This window comes from Naegleria gruberi (assembly GCF_000004985.1).
Source record: "Naegleria gruberi genomic scaffold NAEGRscaffold_59, whole genome shotgun sequence".
Taxonomy (NCBI): domain Eukaryota; phylum Heterolobosea; class Eutetramitea; order Acrasida; family Naegleriidae; genus Naegleria; species Naegleria gruberi.
This window is the reverse complement of record NW_003163268.1, coordinates 45,868-67,661: the sequence shown is the minus strand read 5'-3', so window position 1 is coordinate 67,661 and position 21,794 is coordinate 45,868. Positions and strand designations below refer to the sequence as shown.

Below are 21,794 nucleotides of genomic sequence, written 5' to 3'. Positions count from 1 at the left end.
CACACTTTACAGACGGATTGTTAGCTGGATTCAAAGTCAAAAAACCGCTTAAATTCGTGGATCCAGTTGGTGGAGGAATCTGGGATTGGAATGGCGGATTTTCCATCCCCATTTTTAAAAAAGAAACAAAACGCGTTATTAAGGATGCGGCATTCAAATGCTACCTCTTTAAACAAGAAGAAGAAAATAAGTAAAAACAATCATCAAATTATTCTTGATGAATCTATTGCAAGTCCGTTGCTAATTAAGAAAATCCGAGATGTTCCAATGCATCACTAAAATACGAAACTATTGCCAAGCCAATTATTAACCAAGTGTTACAAAGTCAGAAAGATGATGTTGTTCTTGTTGGTGATGACCATTACAACTTTGATTATAAGAAACATGGTTTTTATTTAATTTCAAAACTCTTCCAACATAATTCTAATAGAATGTTTAATTTGGCTATTAAAGTTATGAAAATGTTGAATTTATGGAATAACAAGTTTATTGTCATGATGATTGTAAATATATTTCCAATAATAGTATTTGAAAACGTTAGTGAAGAACTGAAAAGAGACAGAGAACTTGTTTTAGAGGCTATTAAGTACAATGTTGATGTTTTGAAATATTGTCCTGATGATTTGATAAGTGATAGAGAAATTATTATGAAAGCAGTCCAGACTGATGGATTTGCCACTTCAATATGCATCAAAACAATTACAATATAACAGAGAAATAGTACTTCTTGCCGTTAAGAATAATGGAAAGAGTCTAAAATATAATTACATTAATAAACATGACAAAGAAATAGCAATGGAAGCTGTTAAGCAAAATGGCCTTGCACTTCAACATGTATGTCATTATTTAAGAGACAAAGAAATTGTATTGGCAGCTATTAAACAAAACATGAGTGCTTTTGAATTTGCATCTATTGAGATAAAAAATAATAGAGAACTTGTAATGGAACTAGTTAAGAAATGTGGATGGATGTTTGAATATGCCTCAAAACAACTAAGAGGTGACAGAGAAATTGTAACAGAAGCTATTAACCGACATGCTGACATTGTTTATAAACATGTATCAAAGGAATTAAGAAATGACAGACAGTTGGCAATGATAGCAATTAAAAACCATGCAAGTTTACTTGCATACGCCTCAGAGGAAATTAGAAATGACAAGGAAATTGTAATGGAAGCTATTAAGGGTAAAAGAGAAACGCTCAAAACACAAATCCAACTGCATTTTCTGTAACAATTTCTGAATTCATCCATTTAGAAAGTGACAAGTTTACACCTGTTGGCAATTCATGCATTACCTATTGAATTTGATTCACATCATTTCCATCCATTCCTTTTCGAATGGTTTACCAGCAGTATCAAAGATATGATATTCATGACCATTAGAGGAACCAAGATGAACATGTTCATTGTGTGTGTTGGGTGTAAAACATGTTAATTTAAAGTCAAGGAGCAATTTCATAATTTGTTAATTTAAATTGTAAAAGTCAAGGATCAATTTCATAATTTAAAAAAATGTTCACCACAACATACGAGCTATGCAATATTCTTCAATTTTTACCTCCTCGAGATTTGCTTCCCTTTCGTTTAGTTTCTTCCGTGTGGAATTCTTCTTGTTTAACTAATTCTATTTGGCAACAATTTTGCAATATTTACATGAGGAATCATCAATACCATTTCGACTCTCTAGATCTCGACGACAATTCAACGACTTCAAATTTATTCTATTATCAATTATTCAGAAAATTATTCTACTTTCCAATAATGAAATCCGTTAAAGTTTATGATGATGAAGAATCACCAACTACAGTGTATCATAATCCTGTGGAGGATATTGTCATGCGTTTGCCTGATGAATTTGGAAAATTTGTTGAGAAATATGAGTATTGTGAAGAATTGTCGAGATTTGCGTTCATTTCCTTGTTGATTGGATTTCTTTCTGGAAGAAATGGACGAAAGTTGGACTATTTCAATGATACAGTTCGTGTTGGGAGTAAAGATAAGAAAGAAATAGACGAAATGCCACTATGTTGCTTATTTGCAATCATTCAATATTCAGAACCTACTGAATTAATCATTTACACTCCAAATTATTTCCCAAATTCGAAAAGATTTATATTTTGTAATTTTGAATCGGATTTATTTTGGGAATTTAAATCTTGTGGTTCAGAACCTTTTATGGAGATTAGAGATTTATACGAAATGTTTCCTTACAAGAGAAATACTGATCTTTCAAAATACAGAAATGGAGATGGTGCAATTTATTTTTCAAAGAATTGGAAAGAGTTAACCATTCGAGTTTTGTATTGGGAGCGCTACTTTGATGAATAAAGTATTCAAAAGTTTGATTATTAGGAAAGCTCTTTTTGTGAATCTGTTTTAATATTAAATGTTTTGCATTCTTTTAGTTTTAGAATAAGAGTATTAAATATTGAGAAACAATGTTAATGATTCGCCCATAACCTTATCGATTCCTTCAAGTAATTTGCACAAGGTAAAAAAGCCACACCAACAAGAAGAAGTTCTTAACTGTTGCGTTTGGAAACGTTTATCCTTATTTCAACAATTGTTAAGTTACATTACAGACAATTTTAATAGGTCGGGACCTGCTCACTATAGATTTTGATCCTTCCAAGGCAGGCTCCAGTCTTAATCGCCATTATCAAGGTGGAACAGCCCTTGCAGCTCAATATTTTAGTTCAACGAGTAGCTTAATTGTTGTTCAATTTAAAAAAATGAGTCTACACCAAATAGAAGAGGTGGAGATCACAAAATCTTCTTACTTTCCGACTATGTTGATTCACAAATTCCCATACTTCTTACTTTCTGGTAAAACAAGCCTGACAGATAAAAGCATCAAAGTAAAGTACCACTTTACCTCACAAAACATTAAAGAAGTTGTGGATAAAGTTATTGATTTGGGTTTTGCTTTTGTGGAAACATATAAAATAGTGGAGACATATTATGACGATGAATACTTCACAAACATGAAACAAAATACATGGATCAAAATAGTAAACACCTCTAATACCAAATTTAAGAAAATTTCCAAAAAACAAGCGTCAATTATAGAAAGCAATCATATTAAATACGAAGAAGGGTTTTGCTTGGGATGTTCATCAAAATTACAACCACAATTTATGCTTGTTGTGTACAGAAGTATTTACCAAAAAGAAAACATTCAATTCACATATGATACTGTGGAATATCAAGAGCACAAGTTTGTGGTATTTTGCATTTCTGGAAATGTATCAGAGAGTTCAGCTACAGTAGACGACAACCTCCATGATCCTGTATTTGAGGTTTGTATGAAAAGTAGAAGCAAGATAATTGAGATTATATGGAGAACAAATAAGGAACTTTACAAAATATTACAGGAAAATAATGTAATACCCGATTTGGAATACTCTTCATTTAATTTTGAGCCTTTAATCGATCGAAACTCATCTTCCTTCAATGAGATGAAAAAGAGAGTCCCACGAAAGTGTGAAAACCTTCAATGTGCAAAGGAATAAATTGCTGCAAGTGTTGATAAAACAAGTGGTGGCTCCAATTAGCTATTAATCAAGTACTGATCCAATTTCATTGTTAGTACAGTTTATTGAAATTAGTTAATTTTTACAGCTTTAATTGGGGTTTCGAATTGGAATGGATCAAATATTTCAGAGCTGGTATCAATCAACATACTTTCTCTTTCAAGTTGAATCAAAATTCCCTCAACAATACTTCCAGCAAGATAATCCAACTTTCTAATAGTTGACTGTTGATGATTCTGATAATTTACAAGTGGATAACAGCAGGCTTGACCGCTAATAACTTGTTGAATCCTTTCTGAACATCTCTTAAAAGCAGAACTATTTAAAAGAAAGTTCTGAGCTGTTTCTGGATCAACTGAATCATTAAATTGTTGAATTTTAGTATCATCAGCAATAGTATCCAATTTGGTAATAGCAAAGGCAACAACTCTTCCCATTTCTCTGGCACTGTCGTGCAAAACTTTGAGTTTTTCCAAGAAACCAGGTGTGAAACAATCTTCAAATGTCAACATTAATAATACAGCATTGCTTGCTCTCGAAAGATCACTTTCACTAACACTTGGATCATTCTTTGATTGACCAAATTTAAGCATACCTTCCAATAAACATTTAAAACGATCAACTTGCAAATTATCTGAATTGAAATCCCAACCAAAAATATCATTGATTGAGATCTTCTCAGTAAGTGGATAATTATTAACACTCATGGTAGTATGATCTGCTCCACCTGAAACTCTAACTTCCAATCCTGTTGGTTTCTCTCTCATTCCCTTTATGGCAGAGTGAATAGTCATGATGAAACTACTTTTACCAACATTTGAAGGGGCAAGAACTTGAATTCTGAGCCAGTCAATTAGATGACCAAGTCTCATGAAACGATCTTCAGTTTCTGATCTTGCATTTGGATTGTAGTAAGTTCTTGGAATTTGAAACACTTTTTTGTTGTTGAGTTTTGTTTTCTTTCGATGGGTGTTTGTTTATTTAAAGATTTCTGGAACGTGAAGTTATTGTAATAATTGTATTATTAGTAAACGTGATAAGTATATTTGGTTCAAACGTGATATTTACAATAGTTAGTTGAGTTTCAACAGATTTTCATCTCTGATTCAAAGAGAAAATTATAACAAGTTTATTGAAAACAATGTTATTAATGAATTATTATTAGAAAGCACGTTTCTGTTACTTTACTCAAGCACCTTTCTAATGGTTTAGAATGGAGGTTGTGTTTATCACGTTTTGGTTAAATAATAGTAAAAAAACAAACGCCATCCTAAAGAAACTCAACTCAACAACCGACACATCACAACTTCCCGAACCAAATAAGAATGTCTTCCCCAACCCACTATGCTTGCCTTGAATCCAACAACTCAAAATTCAGATTTGCCTATCATGAATCTTTCTCATCCCAACAATCTGGAAAAGTATTCTTGATTGACTTTGAAAATTCTGTCAAGTATATGAATGGCAATTGTCCTCTTGAAGTCATCAATACAAAGGTTTTTACTCAATTGGTAAGTGGACTTGTTTCAGTCAAGATTTCAGACGAAACTCAAGGAGTCATTGAACTCACCATTGGAACCAAGTGTTTGAAATTGGAAAAGACTGAAATTACAAGTCAAGATTTCCTTCAAGAACAGGTTTACTTATTGGAGAAGAAGTTTGAAAGAATGCTCAAAGGTAAGTTGTAGCCATTTCGAATACTTTGATTGAAAACAACTTTTTAAAAGAAAATGATAACAAGATTAAAAGTTTGAATGATGAAGTTAATAGCTTAAGAGCAATGAATGAAGAATTGGTTCTAGCTGTGAGAACCAAGAACGAAGAACCTGTTCAACCAGTTGCTGAAGAAGTTCCACCAGTTGTTGCTGCAGAATAATTGAAAACTTACGATTACAAATAAAAAACCTAGTGCCAGTATTTACCACTATCCATTCACCTTCTTAAACTCATTATTAAACTCATTATTCATAAATTCCCTCATCTACTTGTTCTCAGTTAAAATTTGAAGATAAACACAATTATTGCAAAGGGTTACCTTCTTCAATGTTCGTTTTCCCTCCCTGAGAGTGATTACAACCTTTATCAAGAATGCTTTTCTTTTCTCATCTTGTTTTTTTCAACTTGGTTAAATAGTCAATTGTCTTTGACACACTGAATCATCCTTAATTAGTGCGAGTCTATAAAAATTGAAACAAGGAAAAACCAATAACGCAATCCTTCTTGTTGCCTGTAACAAATACTTGTCATGACAAGCAGATGCCAAATCGGTTATTTTTCAAAAATGGAAATTTGAGAGAAATCCATTGGCACTCAATTCATAAAAGATTACAAACGCTAATCCGCAAAGTACAATTCAAGCAAAAGTATGATGCAGTAACGGACTAAAATTGAGCAATTTATATCCATGTGATTTAACACGAAACATGTCAAAATTGAAAGAATGTTGTACTACAGTATCTCCATTGAATATCACGCAACCTTGTTTAACAAATATTGAAGATACAATAAGAAAAAATGGCAAGACTCATTACTTTCGTCTTGTTTCTAATACTATTGCACTTGAGTTTAGTCAACTCTATTGCACCTCTGTACAACATCACTCACATCTACCTACAAGGTTTCAACTCTCCTGAAGGAATTGCTGTTGGTAATAATAATGAACTTTTCATTTCAGATTCCAAAAACCACCTTGTGAAAAGATTAGATTTGACAACATTGAAAGTAACAATCGTGGCAGGAACTGGAATTGCTGGAAACGACACTAATACTACAGCTACAGGTGCCATGCTGAATTATCCAGGTGGTATATGTGTTACATCAGAAGGAAAGTTATTGATTGCTGACACTTTAAATCATGTCATTAGAGAAGTAAGCAATGGACAGATTAAAACAATTATTGGAAAATGTGGAGTTTCTGGTGTTGCCAATGATTTGAATACCCTCCCTACAAATGCATACCTAAATCAGCCGAAATATGTTACCTCACTTCCAAATGGCAATATTTACTTTTCAGATTCATTGAATTACAGAGTTAGAAAGTATACGAAAGCTAATAATTTCATCTCTACTCAGCAACTTATTGTACAAGGTTCTCTATCCGCTGGAGTCGCAGCCTTTTCTAGTACTGAAATGACTTTTGCTGAACCAGGTACTCATCGTTTAATTAGGACAGGCTCTGGAGCTACTTCCTATTTAGGTGTTGGGTCTGCTGGTTATGCCGATGGCAGTGCATTCAATGCCTTGTATAACGCACCTACTGGAGTTGCTTATGGACCCAACAAGGATCTTTACATTGCTGACAGAGGAAATCATGTTGTTCGTGTTGTGAAATTTTCTTATGGAACTACTGGTACCCAAAATTTAGCTACAATTTCATTATTTTCAGGCGTTGCTAAAACTCCTGGAAGTGATTTGGTAAAGATGAATAATACCTATGATGTGGATGTTAGTTCAGAAGGTCATATTTTTATTCTTGGTAAGTAGTAGTGAAGAATTTATATTTCGAATACTTTGAAAAAGATACTGGTAATCTCCGTATTAGAAAAATTGAACCTTATTGCACAGGAGGTTATGTATACAATGCTACTATGAATGAATGTGTAGCTGTATGTTTCGGTTATCCCCAATATAGTGGAGATGTCTGTTCTGGAAGAGGTGTTTGTTTGAATTTTGACATTTGTAATTGTTTCAATAGTTCACTTTGGGGAGGAGAATTTTGTGAAATTCCTAAATGTAATAATATAATGGCTAATGATACTAGTGTTTGTTCTGGAATTGGTACATGTGTCTATGCAAATAATTGCTCATGTTGGAATTCAACTTTTTGGGGAGGTCAAAATTGTGACATTCACAAATGTGGAAATGTTTTGGCAAATTCTCCAAGCGTATGTTCAGGAAATGGAAATTGTCTAGCACCTGGAGTTTGTAACTGTACCGAAATGTATGGTGGTTCCAATTGTAACGTTCCTAAATGTTCGAATATTTTGGCCACTAGTCCAGAAGTTTGTTCCTATTCGAAAGGTCGATGTGTTTCTCCTAACAATTGTTCATGCTCTGAAGGATATCATGGAAGTAACTGTGAATTAGTTTCTTGCTTTGGTGTCAAGAACACTAGTTTGAATGTTTGCTCAGGAAAGGGAGTTTGTCTCTCATTGAATAATTGTACATGTCAACAAGGTTTCTATGGAGAAAAGTGTCAGTATTACGATTGTTTCAGTGTAAGAAATGATAAGAAGGATGTTTGTTCATCACATGGTAATTGTTCCAATATCGATACATGTAATTGTACAAAACCTTACTATGGAACAAACTGTGAAAAATTTGATTGTTATGGAAAGGCTCAAGATTCGATTTCAGTTTGTTCTTCAAGAGGATTCTGCTCATCACTTGATAACTGCACATGTCAAGAAGGATATTATGGAAAAGAATGTGAAAAATTCAACTGTTATGGAGTGAATTCACTCAACTCTACAGTTTGTTCAGGAAAAGGAAGTTGCGTTTCTGCTAACAATTGTACCTGCCAACAAGGGTTTTATGGAAGCAATTGTGAATTATTCGATTGCTATGGTGTTAGAAAAGATAAGAGAGATGTTTGTTCATCACATGGTAATTGCACAAATATTGACACTTGTAATTGTACAAAACCTTATTATGGACAAAATTGTGAAAAATTTGATTGTTATGGAAAGGCTCAAGACTCACTTTCAGTTTGTTCTTCAAGAGGAATCTGCTCATCACTTGATAATTGTACATGTCAAGAAGGTTATTATGGAAAAGAATGTGAAAAATTCAACTGCTATAATGTTTCCTCACTCAACTCAACTGTTTGTTCTGGAAAGGGAGTTTGTGTCTCCCTGAATAACTGTACCTGTCAACAAGGTTTCTATGGAGAAAGATGCCAATATTATGATTGTTTTAGTATCAGAAATGATATGGGAGATGTTTGTTCAGCAAGAGGTATCTGCTCTTCTCTTGATAACTGCACATGCAAGGAAGGTTATTATGGCAAAGAGTGTGAAAAGTTTAATTGCTATAATGTTAGCTCACTCAATTCGAATGTGTGTTCTGGAAAAGGAGTGTGTCTCTCATTGAATAATTGTTCTTGTCAACAAGGTTTCTATGGAGAAAGTTGTCAGTATTATGATTGTTTCAGTGTAAGAAATGATAAGAAGGATGTTTGTTCATCACATGGTAATTGTTCCAATATCGATACATGTAATTGTACAAAACCTTACTATGGACAAAATTGTGAAAAATTTGATTGTTATGGAAAGGCTCAAGACTCACTTTCAGTTTGTTCATCAAGAGGAATCTGCTCATCACTTGATAACTGCACATGTCAAGAAGGTTACTATGGAAAAGAATGTGAAAAATTCAACTGTTATGGAGTGAATTCACTCAACTCTACAGTTTGTTCTGGTCACGGTAATTGTACAGACAAAGACACTTGTGCATGTAAATCAAGCCACTATGGATACAATTGTGAAATTCCAAATCCATGTACTTTACAATGTGTAAATGGAACTTGTTTAAACGAAACTGGAATTGCTATTTGTAAATGTGATTCAGGATATGGAGGAAGTTTATGTGATTTATTTGATTGTTTTGGTGTATCAAGTTTGAATCAATCTGTTTGCTCTGCTTCTGGCACATGTCAATCTCCAGATGTTTGTGAATGTCAATTGGGTTATTTTGGTTTGGATTGTGACATTTTCAATTGTTCAAGGGTTAATAAGAGCATTTGTCAAAATGGTTATCAATGCTTAACTAGTGGTACTTGTACTTGCTCAGAAGAATGGGGTGGAGACAAATGTGACAAAATCAAATGTTATTCTCTGACTTTTGACATGCCAAATGTTTGCTCTGGTCATGGCAAATGCTCTAGTTACAATAATTGCACATGTAATAATGGTTGGAACGGTTTAGAATGTTCTCTGGCCAAATGTAATGGAGTTCTTTCGAATAACGAAAGTGTTTGTTCTGGAAAGGGTAAATGTCTGAAACCAGACGAATGCTCATGCAAAACTGGATTCACAGGAGGAAACTGTCAATACAATGTTTGCTATTCCAAGTCAGAAATTGATTCAAATGTATGTTCAGGTAATGGCCAATGTAAATCTCCAAACAATTGTGAATGTTTGAAAGGTTTCGTTGGAAATGAATGTCAATATCTCAGTGTTCAAATGGATGTTGATAATGCTATAATTTATTCCTATTCTAATGTATTGAACATGTTTTTGAATGAATCTGTAGTTGAAGGATGTGAAAATTTCATTCAAGAAAATGATATTTCCAAATTTGGTCAAGTTGACTTGCTTAAATGTCAATGGAGAAGAAATAATCTCAAGATTTATTTAGGATATAATCATCTAATTGAAACTGGTTCAATTATCAAGACAACATTTGGAATTCAACTCCAAGTTGACTTTGAAATTCCTCAAACTCCTTCCACTCCATCCATTCAGCAACTCGTAGATTTGATTCCATCCTCTCAGGACTTGATTATCAGATCATACATTCCACCTTCATATCATCATTTCAAGAAAATTTCTCAAATTTGGTCTTCCTCCATTGAAACTGTTTCTTCCACCTTGGTCAATTATGCAAACAAGACAGTTATTAGTATTCCAAAGAGTATATTGAAAGATATTCCGAATGTATTCGATATTGTGATGAATACGACTAATGAGAAGTATATTTCGACTTCAAGTGTTAAAAATCTTCAAGTCAACCCAGAAGGACAACTTATTCCTTCCTTTAATGTTTTGATTGATAATCTTGAATGTAAAGGATATAATTGTTTATTTGAAGTATCTCCTCTGTCATTAAATACTTCACTTTCGTATGATGTATCTGGAATGATAAATACAGAGCTTTCTAATAAGCAAATGATAAGAATTCCACAAGAAAATTTGTCAACTTTTAAGGTAATAGGTACGCATAGGGAATCTAAATCAACTCTAAATATCGACTATCCTATCAAAAAGTCACCAATCAATTCAATTGACTTGAGATTAACTAATGTTAACAGAACTATTTCTCTAAATTCAGGAAAGTTAACAATTGCATTAGAAAGTGATGATCCTTTCGTTTCTTCTATTACAAAATCTTATTCTTGGTATTGTTACAGAACTTTAGACAAGTCAATTATGGATGTTTCGAATAATTTATGTCAAGGAACATCTTGCCAATTAGAAACGGATTTTAATTCTCTTGGATTCTTTGAAGGTATCTATTTGATAGGAACCAATGTTACGACAGCGGAAAGTACCTTCTCCTATTTTGGTTACATTGAATTGGTCAACTCTGCCACTTCTGTTCCTAAGTTAACACCAGATTACATTCCATCAGTATATCCAGAAGGAAAGAATCTTTCGTTATATTGTGTGGTCGAATCTGAAAGTTTAGTTACTTTGAATTGGAAAGTCTTGAATGGAAAATTGAGAAATTCTCCAAATCTTGAACTTTTCACAGTTTCTAATATTCTTGTTGGAAACTCCCTAGAAGTTTACCTTAATATTGGAAAAGAATATCTTATTGAAGGTGAATTTTACGAATTTGAATTGGAAACTACAAATACAGATGGCTCTTCCAAGTTGACACTTTCTACTAGAATCGATATGAAACCAAGATTTACTTGTTTATTAGAAACAGTGAAAAACGAAAGGGATATTATTGCTCATGAAACTTTGGTTTCTATTAGTTGTTTAACACTTCCACAAGATTCCATTTCTAGTATTGTAATGGAAGTTCACTCACAAAATGAAAGATTATTTGTCCTTTCGAATAGTTTGAAAAATACAATTGTGACTCACTTACCATTCTTCAATCAACAAAGTTTAGTTTTGGTTGTGAAAATGATCAATGAATTTGGAACTGTGAGTGAATTTAGAAATAACTTGCCATCTCTATTGCCAGAAAAAATTGATATTTCGAATAATTCACTTCTTTCTAGAATTAATTATGTCAGTAATGAATTTGCTGCACTGAGACAATCCAAACCACTGACTGTAGATACAATTAATTCTGTAAATGCCTTAATATCATTAATTACTCAAGACGAAACTTTGAATAATGTCGCCGAAAGAATAATCTCACAAGATGCAAAGAGAGAAGCAGTTTCCATTCTTATTGATATGTTGAGTGCTCTGAAAGATATTCCTTCATTAAGCTACAACGCTGATGAAAAGATTGTTCAATTAATTCTGCCTTCAATTTCGACTATCTTTAATCTATTAGAAAAGTTCTCAGTTTCAACTAGTTCTGAAATAGTTTGGTGGATGGACTGGATATTCGCTTCTATGAATCAAGCACGTTCCTATTATTCCTCCAATGTTTACAAAACTCTGTTAGATTCAAAGAACTTTGATGAAATTTCAAGTTTAATGACCATTCTTTCGAACACTTTTTCCAATAACGCAACAAAGCAAGGAGAATTAGCCAAGTATCATTTAGATTACTACAAACTCACAGGAAAATCCTCCTCTGATGGATTAATCTCCACTCAAATCCTTCAACTTGAAAAACAATTCAATTCCAAATCAGTTTCCATTTCCAAAGATTTGTTGAATGTGAAAATTACCTTCCCAAGCAAATTTTCAGAACAAGTTCAAAATTTAGGATCAAAATCTATGATTTTCTATGCCTTAACAATGATTACCAATGACACCAATGATGGAAATATTCTTTCAGTGAGGCCATCTTTGGATTTGTCAATTTATGACAAGAATGGAAATGGAGTGAAGGTTGACAATCTGGCAGATCCTATTATTTTCAAATTTGAAGGACTTGTTACAGCTAACAAGACTGGTATCAATGCATCCTGCGTCTTTCTTGATAATTCGAAAAGTTGGTCTCAATCAGGAATTAGCAGCTCTGTAACTATAACAAAACGAAATGGAGACTTGTTATATTTTGATTTAGAATGTCAAGTATCCCACCTCAGTTTATTCACCATTCAAGAATTACCATATATTATCAACCCAGCAATTCCTCCAATAGTTACAGAACCATCTTCACCAATTTCCGAATTGAGTAATAACAGAAATCCTGATAATGCTCAACAAGGAATGGATACAGGTGCTCTTGCAGCAGCTATTGCAGTTCCAGTTGCATTTGTTGTTATTCTAATTATCATTATTGTTATCATTCTCTTGATTTGCATTGTTTGGAGAATGAAAAAGAAACAACCAAGAACGGAAACTCTTTCCAATGTTGCTACTATCAACTCTGGAGATATTGAATTAGTCTATGATAATCTTCCAACTCAAGCATATTACTTAAAACCAAGCAGTGGTTACAGTTTCCAATTAGAAAATGCCTTCATCAGTGCTGAATTCAATCCTCACTTGAGATATACCAATATTGCAAGAATTGGAAGTGGAAATGTCTTTAAAGTAATCGATTCTGTCAAGAATTGTTCAAAAGCAATCAAAATTGTCAAATACAAATCTGAGGAAGATGTGAACAAATTCCTTAATCAAGCCGTTCATCTACTGAATACTACCAATCCAAATATTTGTAAAATTAATGAGATTTTCGTGAGTACAATAGATCAAAAGATTTGCATTGATATGGATTATTTCGAAATGGGTGATTTCAGCAAGTTGACTAATCGAAACTTTAATGTTTCTGAAAAGTTAGTGAAACAGATCATTTTTCAAATATGTACAGGTTTGGAATATTCACATTGTGTTGAAAAATGCATTCATGCAAACATCAAACATTCCAATTTACTCATCAAGAGTTTGGATAACGATAATATTCATGCATTAATTTCAGATTTTGGATATGGAGTTTTTGGAACGAAAGTAAATCCAATCTTTTCATCTCCAGAAATAGTGTCTGTATACAAACACTACTTTAATGCAGATATCTTTAGTTTGGGAGTAGTTATGTATCAGATCATGACCAAAGACATAACCACGTCAATCTCCGAATTGTATGGACATAGAGATGAGAAAGAAGTTGTGCAAATGCTGAGAAAGACATTGGTGGAAAGATATTCGAACGAAATTATCGATTTAGTATTGAGCATGCTTGAAAAGGATAATTTAACAAGGCCTCAAGCTCAGGATGTTCTTTCGCATTCTTTACTTGCAGAATTTAAAAAAAAGAAGTAATAAATTAAGGTTGACTCTAGATATCTTATTGTTGAAAACAAAACCACATTTAACTTTAATCAATTTTGCAAATATATTTATTTAATCAACATCAACATCTTCAAACTTTGGCTTTGATTCAGAATCACTGGAAGTATTACCTGATGAGGTAAAGTTTGCACCATTTGGTGTGAATTCTGGTTGACCAGCTCCCTGTTGATACAGCTTGCTAACAATTGGTGCACATTTACCTTCCAATTCCTTTCTTTTCTTTTCAATATCATCCTTTGAATAGGTAGAATTGTTATCTAACCAATTAATAACTTCCTCACACGTCTTCTTAATGGTATTCTTATCAGCATCTGATAATTTACCAGACAAGTTTGGATCATCAGCAGTGGATTTCGTTTGATAGGCGTAGGCCTCTAATTGATTCTTGGCATCAATCTTTTCTTTCAATTCCTTATCAAATTGTTCCATTTCCTTGGCCTTCTTGACCATTTCTTCAATTTCTTCCTTACTCAAACGTCCTTGTTCATTCTTGATGGTAATGTTTTGTGTCTTACCAGATGAAGTATCCTTGGCAGAGACTTTCATAATACCATTTGAATCAATTTCAAATGTGACTTCAATCTTTGGAACACCTCTTGGTGCTGGTGGAATACCTTCCAAGTTAAATCTTCCCAACAAGTGATTATCCTTTGTCAAGGTTCTTTCACCTTCAAAGACTTGAATAGTGACTGCTGTTTGATTATCAGCATAGGTTGAGAAGATTTCAGATTTCTTACATGGAATGGTTGAATTTCTTTCAATCAATTTGGTCATGACACCACCAGCTGTTTCAATACCCAATGAAAGTGGAGTAACATCGATCAGCAAGACTTTGGTTTCCTTACCAGTTAAAACACCACCTTGAACTGCAGCACCATAAGCTACAGCTTCATCTGGATTAATTGATCTGCACAATTCTTTACCGTTGAAAAATTCTCTGAGCATTTCTTGAACTTTTGGAATACGAGTTGAACCACCAACCAAAACAACATCATCAATTTGTGCCTTATCCAATCCTGAATCTTGTAAAACCTTCTTGACTGGTTCGAAACACTTCTTAAACAAGTCCATATTCAATTGTTCAAATTTAGCACGAGTCATTGAAATATCCAAATCAATTCCGTCCATAATTGAATCAACATTAATTGAAGCATTGGCAGCTGATGATAAATTTCTCTTGGCTCTTTCACAGGCAGTTCTCAATCTTCTTAATGCTCTTGGATTTTCTTGAATATCCTTCTTGTACTTTCTCTTGAATTCTTGACAGCAGAATTGAACCATCAAGTTATCAAAATCTTCACCACCCAAGTGAGTATCACCAGCAGTGGCTTTCACTTCAAAAACACCATCCTCAATATTCAAAATTGAAACATCAAAAGTACCACCACCCAAATCGAAAATCAAAACATTTCTCTCACCCTTCTTATTCAAACCATAAGCAATGGCAGCAGCTGTTGGTTCATTGATAATTCTCAAAACTTCCAAACCAGCAATTGCACCAGCATCCTTGGTTGCTTGTCTTTGTGAATCGTTGAAATAGGCAGGAACTGTAATGACTGCCTTCTTGACTTGTTTACCCAAATATTGTTCTGAAATATCCTTCATTTTGGTCAAGACCATGGATGAGATTTGTTCTGGTGTGAAAACATGTGATTCTCCCTTGTATTCAACTTGAATGTATGGTTTCTCATCACTCTTTGTAATGACCTTGAATGGCCAATGTTTCATATCATCTTGAACTGTTGAGTCGGAAAACTTTCTACCAATTAAACGTTTAGCATCAAATACTGTATTGTGTGGATTCATTGCAACTTGATTCTTGGCAGCATCACCAATTAAACGTTCTTCATCAGTGAATGCAACATAGGAAGGTGTTGTTCTATTACCTTGATCATTCGGAATAATTTCTACATTATCTCCCATATAAACACCAACACATGAATAAGTTGTTCCCAAATCAATACCAATAGCTCCATCAAATACTTCAGCAGATGACATCTTGTTGTTATTACTATTTACTCGATTATAATTATGTACAATATATTGCTAAGAATGTTTAAATCCTTTTTTTTTCTTATTGCTATTTCAGGATGAGAAGATTGTTCCATCATTTAAATACTATTCTCCAAACACATATCCCGAAAATAACTTCCAAAGTTTGTTTGCTTCCGAATTATTTTTGGCTTAAAACCTCGGAAGTAATTTCAAGCCATTTTTTTCGGAATTTGTTCCGAAGCCTTCTTCCTTCATTTTGTTACTTGGGTTTTAATTTATTATTAAATAATAATATAAATTGTATTCTACAGTAAACTTGTACCAATGGATTAATAATATAATATATTATTGAAAATTCATGATTTAATAAATTAATAAAAATGACTCAATTTCAAACTTGGTATTTAATCGATCACTTTTGTGATATTCTGCAGATTAATTTCGCAGAGATTCTTAAACATGATGCATTCAAAGATCGTTGCTTGAAGAAAATTGATCTTGTTCAAATTCTATTCAAGGATTTTCAAAGCTATACAATCACTCATAAAGACTACAAAGGCTTTCCCACAACAACAGCCAGCAATAGGTCTTCTTCATCTGATGAGAATAAGGATTTACTTCTTCCGAGGTCGACTAGATTGCCAAAATCCCATGAAGTCATTGACAAAATGTTCAAACTCTATTTTACTAATAGGAAGAATCATATAAGAGATGCTTTGGAGAGGGAAATTAGACAGGGACCAGTTAAATTAGTTGATGAAAATTCCATTCGTTATATTGATTTGGATGAAGAGGAGAAGCAACAACCTTCAACAACAACAAAGAAACGTAAAGCTTCAGAGGCTTTAGAAACAACAACACCAAGTACTTCTACCAGCAGCAGTGTTGCCACTAGAAGAACTGTTCAAAGCACTAATAATACTTCCACTACAACAACTACTTCCAATAGAAATACGACCACCATAAAGGATAGTGAGGAAAAAGCAGCCAAGCAAAGAAAGACCAATGAGGATGAAACAATCTTTTCAAAGAGTACAGTACTAACATTGAAGAGAGGAATGAAACAATCTATCACAGATGATAATGCAAAATGTACTGTGGAAAATTCTCGTGCCATGTCTAGAAAAATTGATTCAATACTGACTCAGCAGACGGAAATTTATGAAAAGAAAATGGAAGTCTATGAGGAATACAAGAAGAAGGTGGCAAAGAAACTCAAAGAAAAATTGAATTACATTGAGGAAAATTATAACACTTATTTGAATCAAGTTAAACAGTGTAAGGATGATATGGAGCAATTTATCAAAAAGAAATCAAGGGAAGTTGCAAGGAAAAATGCTCGGATTGATGCAGAACTCAAAGCACTATTGAATGAAGATTGAGCCTCAAATATGATTAACTCTTCTAGAAGATGTCTATTGATCAAAAGATTTTATCACACTATTCTTTGTTTGGCATGGTTTATGATTGAGGAATGGATAAGTTGTACCTTCAAAATCTTCAATAAGGAAATTAAAACCTAATGTCTGTATGAGTTGTGTCTTATGGAAGTATTCTGGAAACAATCAAATTTGACAGGTGTCGCCAACCATTAGAGGATTTATTTACAATCTGATTGAAAAAAAATGGCCACATTCCAATACACTATCCGAAACTTGTTCGACTCACTCCAGTTTAATGATGCACAAACAACAAAAGCCATCCTGGACCAGCTATCACAAAATTCTTCTTCTGATGACAACACGTTTAACATCAATAATATTTGTGATGATGAAAGGTTTGCTTCACCTCTCCATTGGGCTTGTTATTATGGTAATATTGACACTATCCGATTATTGCTATCCTATGGAGCTTCTTTGAAAACTTATGTAAAAAACAGAAATGTCTCATCAAACAATGAACAGGACATTGATTCCGAGTATCAAACACCATTAATGTGGTGTGTACAGGGTGGAAGTTTGCCATGTCTCCAATTTTTAATTCAACACTACATGCACTCACAACATGAAATGGATGAATCGAATATGGTTCGAACTTTGTTTAAAGAACATGTTCAAAAAAGAACTGGTTATAATTTATTAATGTTAGCTATTCAGGATGATCACATTTCAATTGTTCAATATTTAATGTATCACTTGTATTCGAATGAGAATGGAAATGTAGAGTTAACCACAGAGAGTATTCAAGATATGTATACAAAATATTTAGATAACGAATCTCATACTATATTACATTGGGCTTGTTATGAAGGATATGAGCACCAAGTCAAGTTTATTATTCAGTTTTTTAAATACCACTCAAAAGAAAGAATTGAAATGTTGGATTTTTATCAACATTTGTACAATTTTATTGTTGCTAAGGATACTTTTAACAGAACTGCGTTTCATTGGATTGCTAGGAAAGGCTATTTGAATATTATGAGATATCTATTAATGGAATTTTTAATTGCAGAAAAAATTTTGGGATTAACTAGTCTGAAAGAGGTCATATCTGAAAGAGATACTGTTGGAAATTCTGTATTGGACTATGTTGGTTATAGTGATTTTCTTCAAGGAATTTTGAATCCTCTATTGGAGTTATACAAAAATAATGAGCATATTAATGATCATCTAATTAGCAAGTTGAAAGAACAGAGCTTGAGTGAAAGGGGATTTTCAAATGAGGAACTTCTCACTAAGAAATCTATTGAAATTCTAGAAAGTCAACCAGTTACTATTTCAGATATGATGAAGGTAAAGACCCTTCATTACAGATTCCTAATACCAATAGTGGTTTATCCTCTCTTTATGATAATGCTGAATATTATGCCTATTTATTTGGCGATTTTAATTATTCCACTAGTTTTCTATTTACATACCAAAACTAAAAATTATGTGATTAGGGTATCAGGATCGAAGCATCATGGTAACATTAGGGATTTGCTGTTCTTCGGCTTATTCCCATCATCAATTCTCTTTGGACTAATGGTACTATTTTACAATATCTTACCAATATACTACAGTTCACTATTTCTAATATTGTTCATACCAAGTGTTTCCGTTTGTGCCTATTTGTGGTACCAATTGACTGTTAATTGTGATCCTGGTTATTATAAGGATATTCAGAAAGAAAATTGCGTATCAGTTTCTTCTATTGATGAATCATTCTTTAAACATAGAGGTTGGGAAATTGAGGGAAACTATTCACACATATACAGCTCTGAATTACTTATTAGAAAACCAATTAGATCAAAGTTTGATAGAGTCACAGACCAAATTGTTATTAGATTTGATCACTACTGTGTCTACACTCTCAATCCCATTGGAGAAAAGAATCATGTGAAATTCTTAGCATTTGTATACTCAGTTGCCATTTCCAGTTTTCTTTTTGTCAATATTGCAGCTTGTTCACTTTACATACTTGTAAATGATTCTGATTCAAGCATGCTTTATGTTGTACTCATGGAAAATCCATGTATTACAATTGCTACAGCCTATTTCATAGTATTTTCACTCTTTGGGTCAATCCTTTCTATTCAACAAACAATAGCAGTCATGTTTAACAATACTGCATTTGAAATGATGAAGCCAGACAGACATTTCTACATTGTGAATAGTTCAAATTATTCAGAGTATATTTCCAAACACTATAATGGAATTGTTCATTATTTCATTGACATCATTAATCCCAGAACGAAATATTTAAATTTATTTGATAAGGGAATTGTGGAAAATTGCAAGGAATTTTTATTTACAAATAGACCATACTATGGTAGGATATTCAACTTGACAACTAATCCATTTGTGGAATCATTTTTGACAACTCATCATATTCGGGTACCATTCTCAATTAATCAACAAGTTGGGCAGCAAGCTTAATGCCTTTTTCTTGAAATAAAGATGTCTTATTGTTAATATTATGTTCACGAAAATGTATCAAGGTGAGTAACAACATGAAGGGAGATAGTTCAGTGGTAGAACATGGGATTGTGGTTCCTAAGATCAGGGTTCGATTCCCTGTCTTCCTACACCTTTTTACTTTTAAAATGATACAACATATCCAGCGCCTTTGAAATTCATGTAATTTATGAAAGTATGTCAAGATTAATTGTTTCATTTCTCCAATTCCTTCAATGCCAATCTCACTAAAATGAATATCAAGATATATCAATTCACTTACATCGATTAATAAAAATTCTGATCTAGGTTTTTTATATGACATTTCAACCATGGTTTATTCTTGTTGTTGTATTGTACAATTTTTCAATGCTAATAGTTTTCTCGAAGTTAGCAAATTAGTTATATGTTGATGGTCATTATTTCTGTTCATACTAAATAATCAGGAAGAACAATAGTATCAATTTCAACTAGAATCATATGTTGATAATTAATACACATTCTGATGAATATTTTACCATCTGGCATCCCATCTATCACTATATTCATGTCTGTGTGGCAATGATTCGGTTCCACTCAAGGTACATTCCTTGGTAGTTTTTGCCAAGACGGAACGAGTCATTGTTCTTCCGGCTCCATGATATTCAGCTTTCCAATACTTGTTAGAGTGGCTGTTAATTCCTCTTCTTGAATTTTTTGATCTTGCCATTGTTCTTGTTGTATTATTAAATTGTTTTTTCTTGTTGATTTGTGATGATGACGGCAAAAGTTTGATGTATTTAAAGCATTTTGTATTTTATTTTTAGAGTTTAAAAATAACTTGTTCACCCAATGTTCATCACAATTACAATGAAAATCCCTCTTTTTCAACCCGTTTAAAATAGAAAAACATATCATTCCACAAAATTGCTGACAATCAATCTTCATCACTACAAGGATGGAACAGATGTTTCTATTGGTCAACCAACACCTTTACATACAATTCGTCGCCCAACAAATCTTACTTGTTAAGGGATGTTTGGATATCTTTCGGATTCTTTGAAAGATATTAAAGAGGAAATATGAAAGTTTTTAGTGAGGAAGAATCTAATTTAAATAAGGTATCGAATACTGAAAAATTGAGAATACAATTCTAGATATAAGAATATTCAGAACTTTCACAAGCAATTTCAGACAGGTGTAATGTTCAATTCAATTTAATTAAATACCAAATTTGTTAAAACGCATTTAATGACATTCCAATCTAGAACAAACTGGTTTAGAACTGTAGGCAAGACTATTCAAACTATTCAAGTAATTCATCAATGAAAACATTAATACTTCAGAAGAAGCAGGTCTAGTATTGAGTAAATTACGAATATTTCTGGCATTTAGAAGAATGTGTAAGGTGGTTGAAGGTGAAGCCCAGTTGGTAACAATAAACCCAATAACTCTCTCAATTGGTTGACCATTTCCTTTTGGGTAGAATCCATAAGTTGATAACCATCCAGAAAGTAGATCAGTCTTCTTTTCTTCCATAGTCTGAGAAGCTGTTTTAAGTTCAACAATGGTTGGAGCAACACTAGCAATTACCTCATTCAACAATTTTTGGTTAGGTTCTTTATCAATAGAGATAGACAAGAATGAAACAATTTGCTCTCTAGTATTGGTGTTATACTTCCAACACATGTCATTCAAGAATGGAAGTAATTGTTCAGAACATGTACTACATGTAATGTTAGAACTGTTGGAAAGGGTAATTATGGTCTCTTTTATTTCACTCAAATCATTTGGATCAATCAAGGCAACAGCTGATTGAGCAAACAATAGGAATAATATCAAAGTAAACAATTGGTTTTGTTAAACATTTTTTTCAAATTTTGAAAAGACAAATAGCAGTCTTCTGTTTACGACATTGAAAATAGAGTGTTACCAATTGTTTTTGCGTTATTTCAAAGTGCTCTTCTTTATTGAAATATCTTTACTAAACCAACTTGCTAGTGTTGACAATGTTCCAAATCGGAGAAGAGAACAATCAAAAATCCAACTCCATGTGAAATGGATTGTTGGAGGGTCTTGTTGTTGATTTTCATACTGTAGTGAAATACCTTATTTATTTTTATATTTTGAGTTGTGATGTTATTATTTCATGTAACGATTGTTCTTCTTGAGGGTAATATGTATCCGTGTTATCCAGCCAACGCTGGATTGAAAGGATTTTGTCAGATGGGATCCACTGTAAGTGGATCCCATCAAGAC

The 21,794-nt window shown here is 33.0% G+C and overlaps 10 protein-coding genes and 1 non-coding gene across 11 annotated transcripts; 8 read left to right on the top strand and 3 right to left on the bottom strand.

Moving 5' to 3' along the window:
* Positions 1 to 888: 888 nt before the first annotated feature.
* NAEGRDRAFT_73193 (uncharacterized protein) lies at positions 889 to 1,233 on the top strand (the record flags this gene model as incomplete). The annotated part of the gene is made up of 1 exon (XM_002671686.1): positions 889 to 1,233. The coding sequence occupies one exon, from the start codon at positions 889 to 891 to the stop codon at positions 1,231 to 1,233; it is 345 nt and encodes a 114-aa protein (XP_002671732.1).
* Positions 1,234 to 1,763: 530 nt separating this feature from the next.
* Positions 1,764 to 2,330, top strand: NAEGRDRAFT_73192 (uncharacterized protein; the record flags this gene model as incomplete). Its single annotated transcript, XM_002671685.1, has 1 exon — positions 1,764 to 2,330. The coding sequence occupies one exon, from the start codon at positions 1,764 to 1,766 to the stop codon at positions 2,328 to 2,330; it is 567 nt and encodes a 188-aa protein (XP_002671731.1).
* Positions 2,331 to 2,734: 404 nt separating this feature from the next.
* NAEGRDRAFT_73191 (uncharacterized protein) lies at positions 2,735 to 3,514 on the top strand (the record flags this gene model as incomplete). Its single annotated transcript, XM_002671684.1, has 1 exon — positions 2,735 to 3,514. One exon carries the CDS (start codon positions 2,735 to 2,737, stop codon positions 3,512 to 3,514), a length of 780 nt encoding a protein of 259 aa, XP_002671730.1.
* Positions 3,515 to 3,606: 92 nt separating this feature from the next.
* NAEGRDRAFT_81433 (GTP-binding protein EngA) lies at positions 3,607 to 4,407 on the bottom strand (the record flags this gene model as incomplete). The annotated part of the gene is made up of 1 exon (XM_002671624.1): positions 3,607 to 4,407. The coding sequence occupies one exon, from the start codon at positions 4,405 to 4,407 to the stop codon at positions 3,607 to 3,609; it is 801 nt and encodes a 266-aa protein (XP_002671670.1).
* A 395-nt stretch (positions 4,408 to 4,802) lies between these two features.
* Positions 4,803 to 5,458, top strand: NAEGRDRAFT_81432 (uncharacterized protein). Its single transcript, XM_002671683.1, has 2 exons — positions 4,803 to 5,212; positions 5,263 to 5,458. The coding sequence occupies exons 1-2, from the start codon at positions 4,861 to 4,863 to the stop codon at positions 5,409 to 5,411; spliced, it is 501 nt and encodes a 166-aa protein (XP_002671729.1). The 5' UTR covers positions 4,803 to 4,860; the 3' UTR covers positions 5,412 to 5,458.
* A 591-nt stretch (positions 5,459 to 6,049) lies between these two features.
* NAEGRDRAFT_73188 (uncharacterized protein) lies at positions 6,050 to 13,656 on the top strand (the record flags this gene model as incomplete). The annotated part of the gene is made up of 2 exons (XM_002671682.1): positions 6,050 to 7,010; positions 7,055 to 13,656. 2 exons carry the CDS (start codon positions 6,050 to 6,052, stop codon positions 13,654 to 13,656), a joined length of 7,563 nt encoding a protein of 2,520 aa, XP_002671728.1.
* An 81-nt stretch (positions 13,657 to 13,737) lies between these two features.
* Positions 13,738 to 15,684, bottom strand: NAEGRDRAFT_73187 (uncharacterized protein; the record flags this gene model as incomplete). Its single annotated transcript, XM_002671623.1, has 1 exon — positions 13,738 to 15,684. One exon carries the CDS (start codon positions 15,682 to 15,684, stop codon positions 13,738 to 13,740), a length of 1,947 nt encoding a protein of 648 aa, XP_002671669.1.
* Positions 15,685 to 16,061: 377 nt separating this feature from the next.
* NAEGRDRAFT_81431 (uncharacterized protein) lies at positions 16,062 to 17,085 on the top strand (the record flags this gene model as incomplete). The annotated part of the gene is made up of 1 exon (XM_002671681.1): positions 16,062 to 17,085. One exon carries the CDS (start codon positions 16,062 to 16,064, stop codon positions 17,061 to 17,063), a length of 1,002 nt encoding a protein of 333 aa, XP_002671727.1. The 3' UTR covers positions 17,064 to 17,085.
* Positions 17,086 to 17,306: 221 nt separating this feature from the next.
* On the top strand, positions 17,307 to 19,538 carry NAEGRDRAFT_73185 (uncharacterized protein; the record flags this gene model as incomplete). The annotated part of the gene is made up of 1 exon (XM_002671680.1): positions 17,307 to 19,538. The coding sequence occupies one exon, from the start codon at positions 17,307 to 17,309 to the stop codon at positions 19,536 to 19,538; it is 2,232 nt and encodes a 743-aa protein (XP_002671726.1).
* A 78-nt stretch (positions 19,539 to 19,616) lies between these two features.
* Positions 19,617 to 19,687, top strand: NAEGRDRAFT_t631. Its single transcript has one exon. It is a non-coding gene; the product is annotated as a tRNA-His (tRNA).
* A 1,096-nt stretch (positions 19,688 to 20,783) lies between these two features.
* On the bottom strand, positions 20,784 to 21,224 carry NAEGRDRAFT_73184 (uncharacterized protein; the record flags this gene model as incomplete). Its single annotated transcript, XM_002671622.1, has 1 exon — positions 20,784 to 21,224. The coding sequence occupies one exon, from the start codon at positions 21,222 to 21,224 to the stop codon at positions 20,784 to 20,786; it is 441 nt and encodes a 146-aa protein (XP_002671668.1).
* Between the last annotated feature and the right edge of the window lie 570 nt (positions 21,225 to 21,794).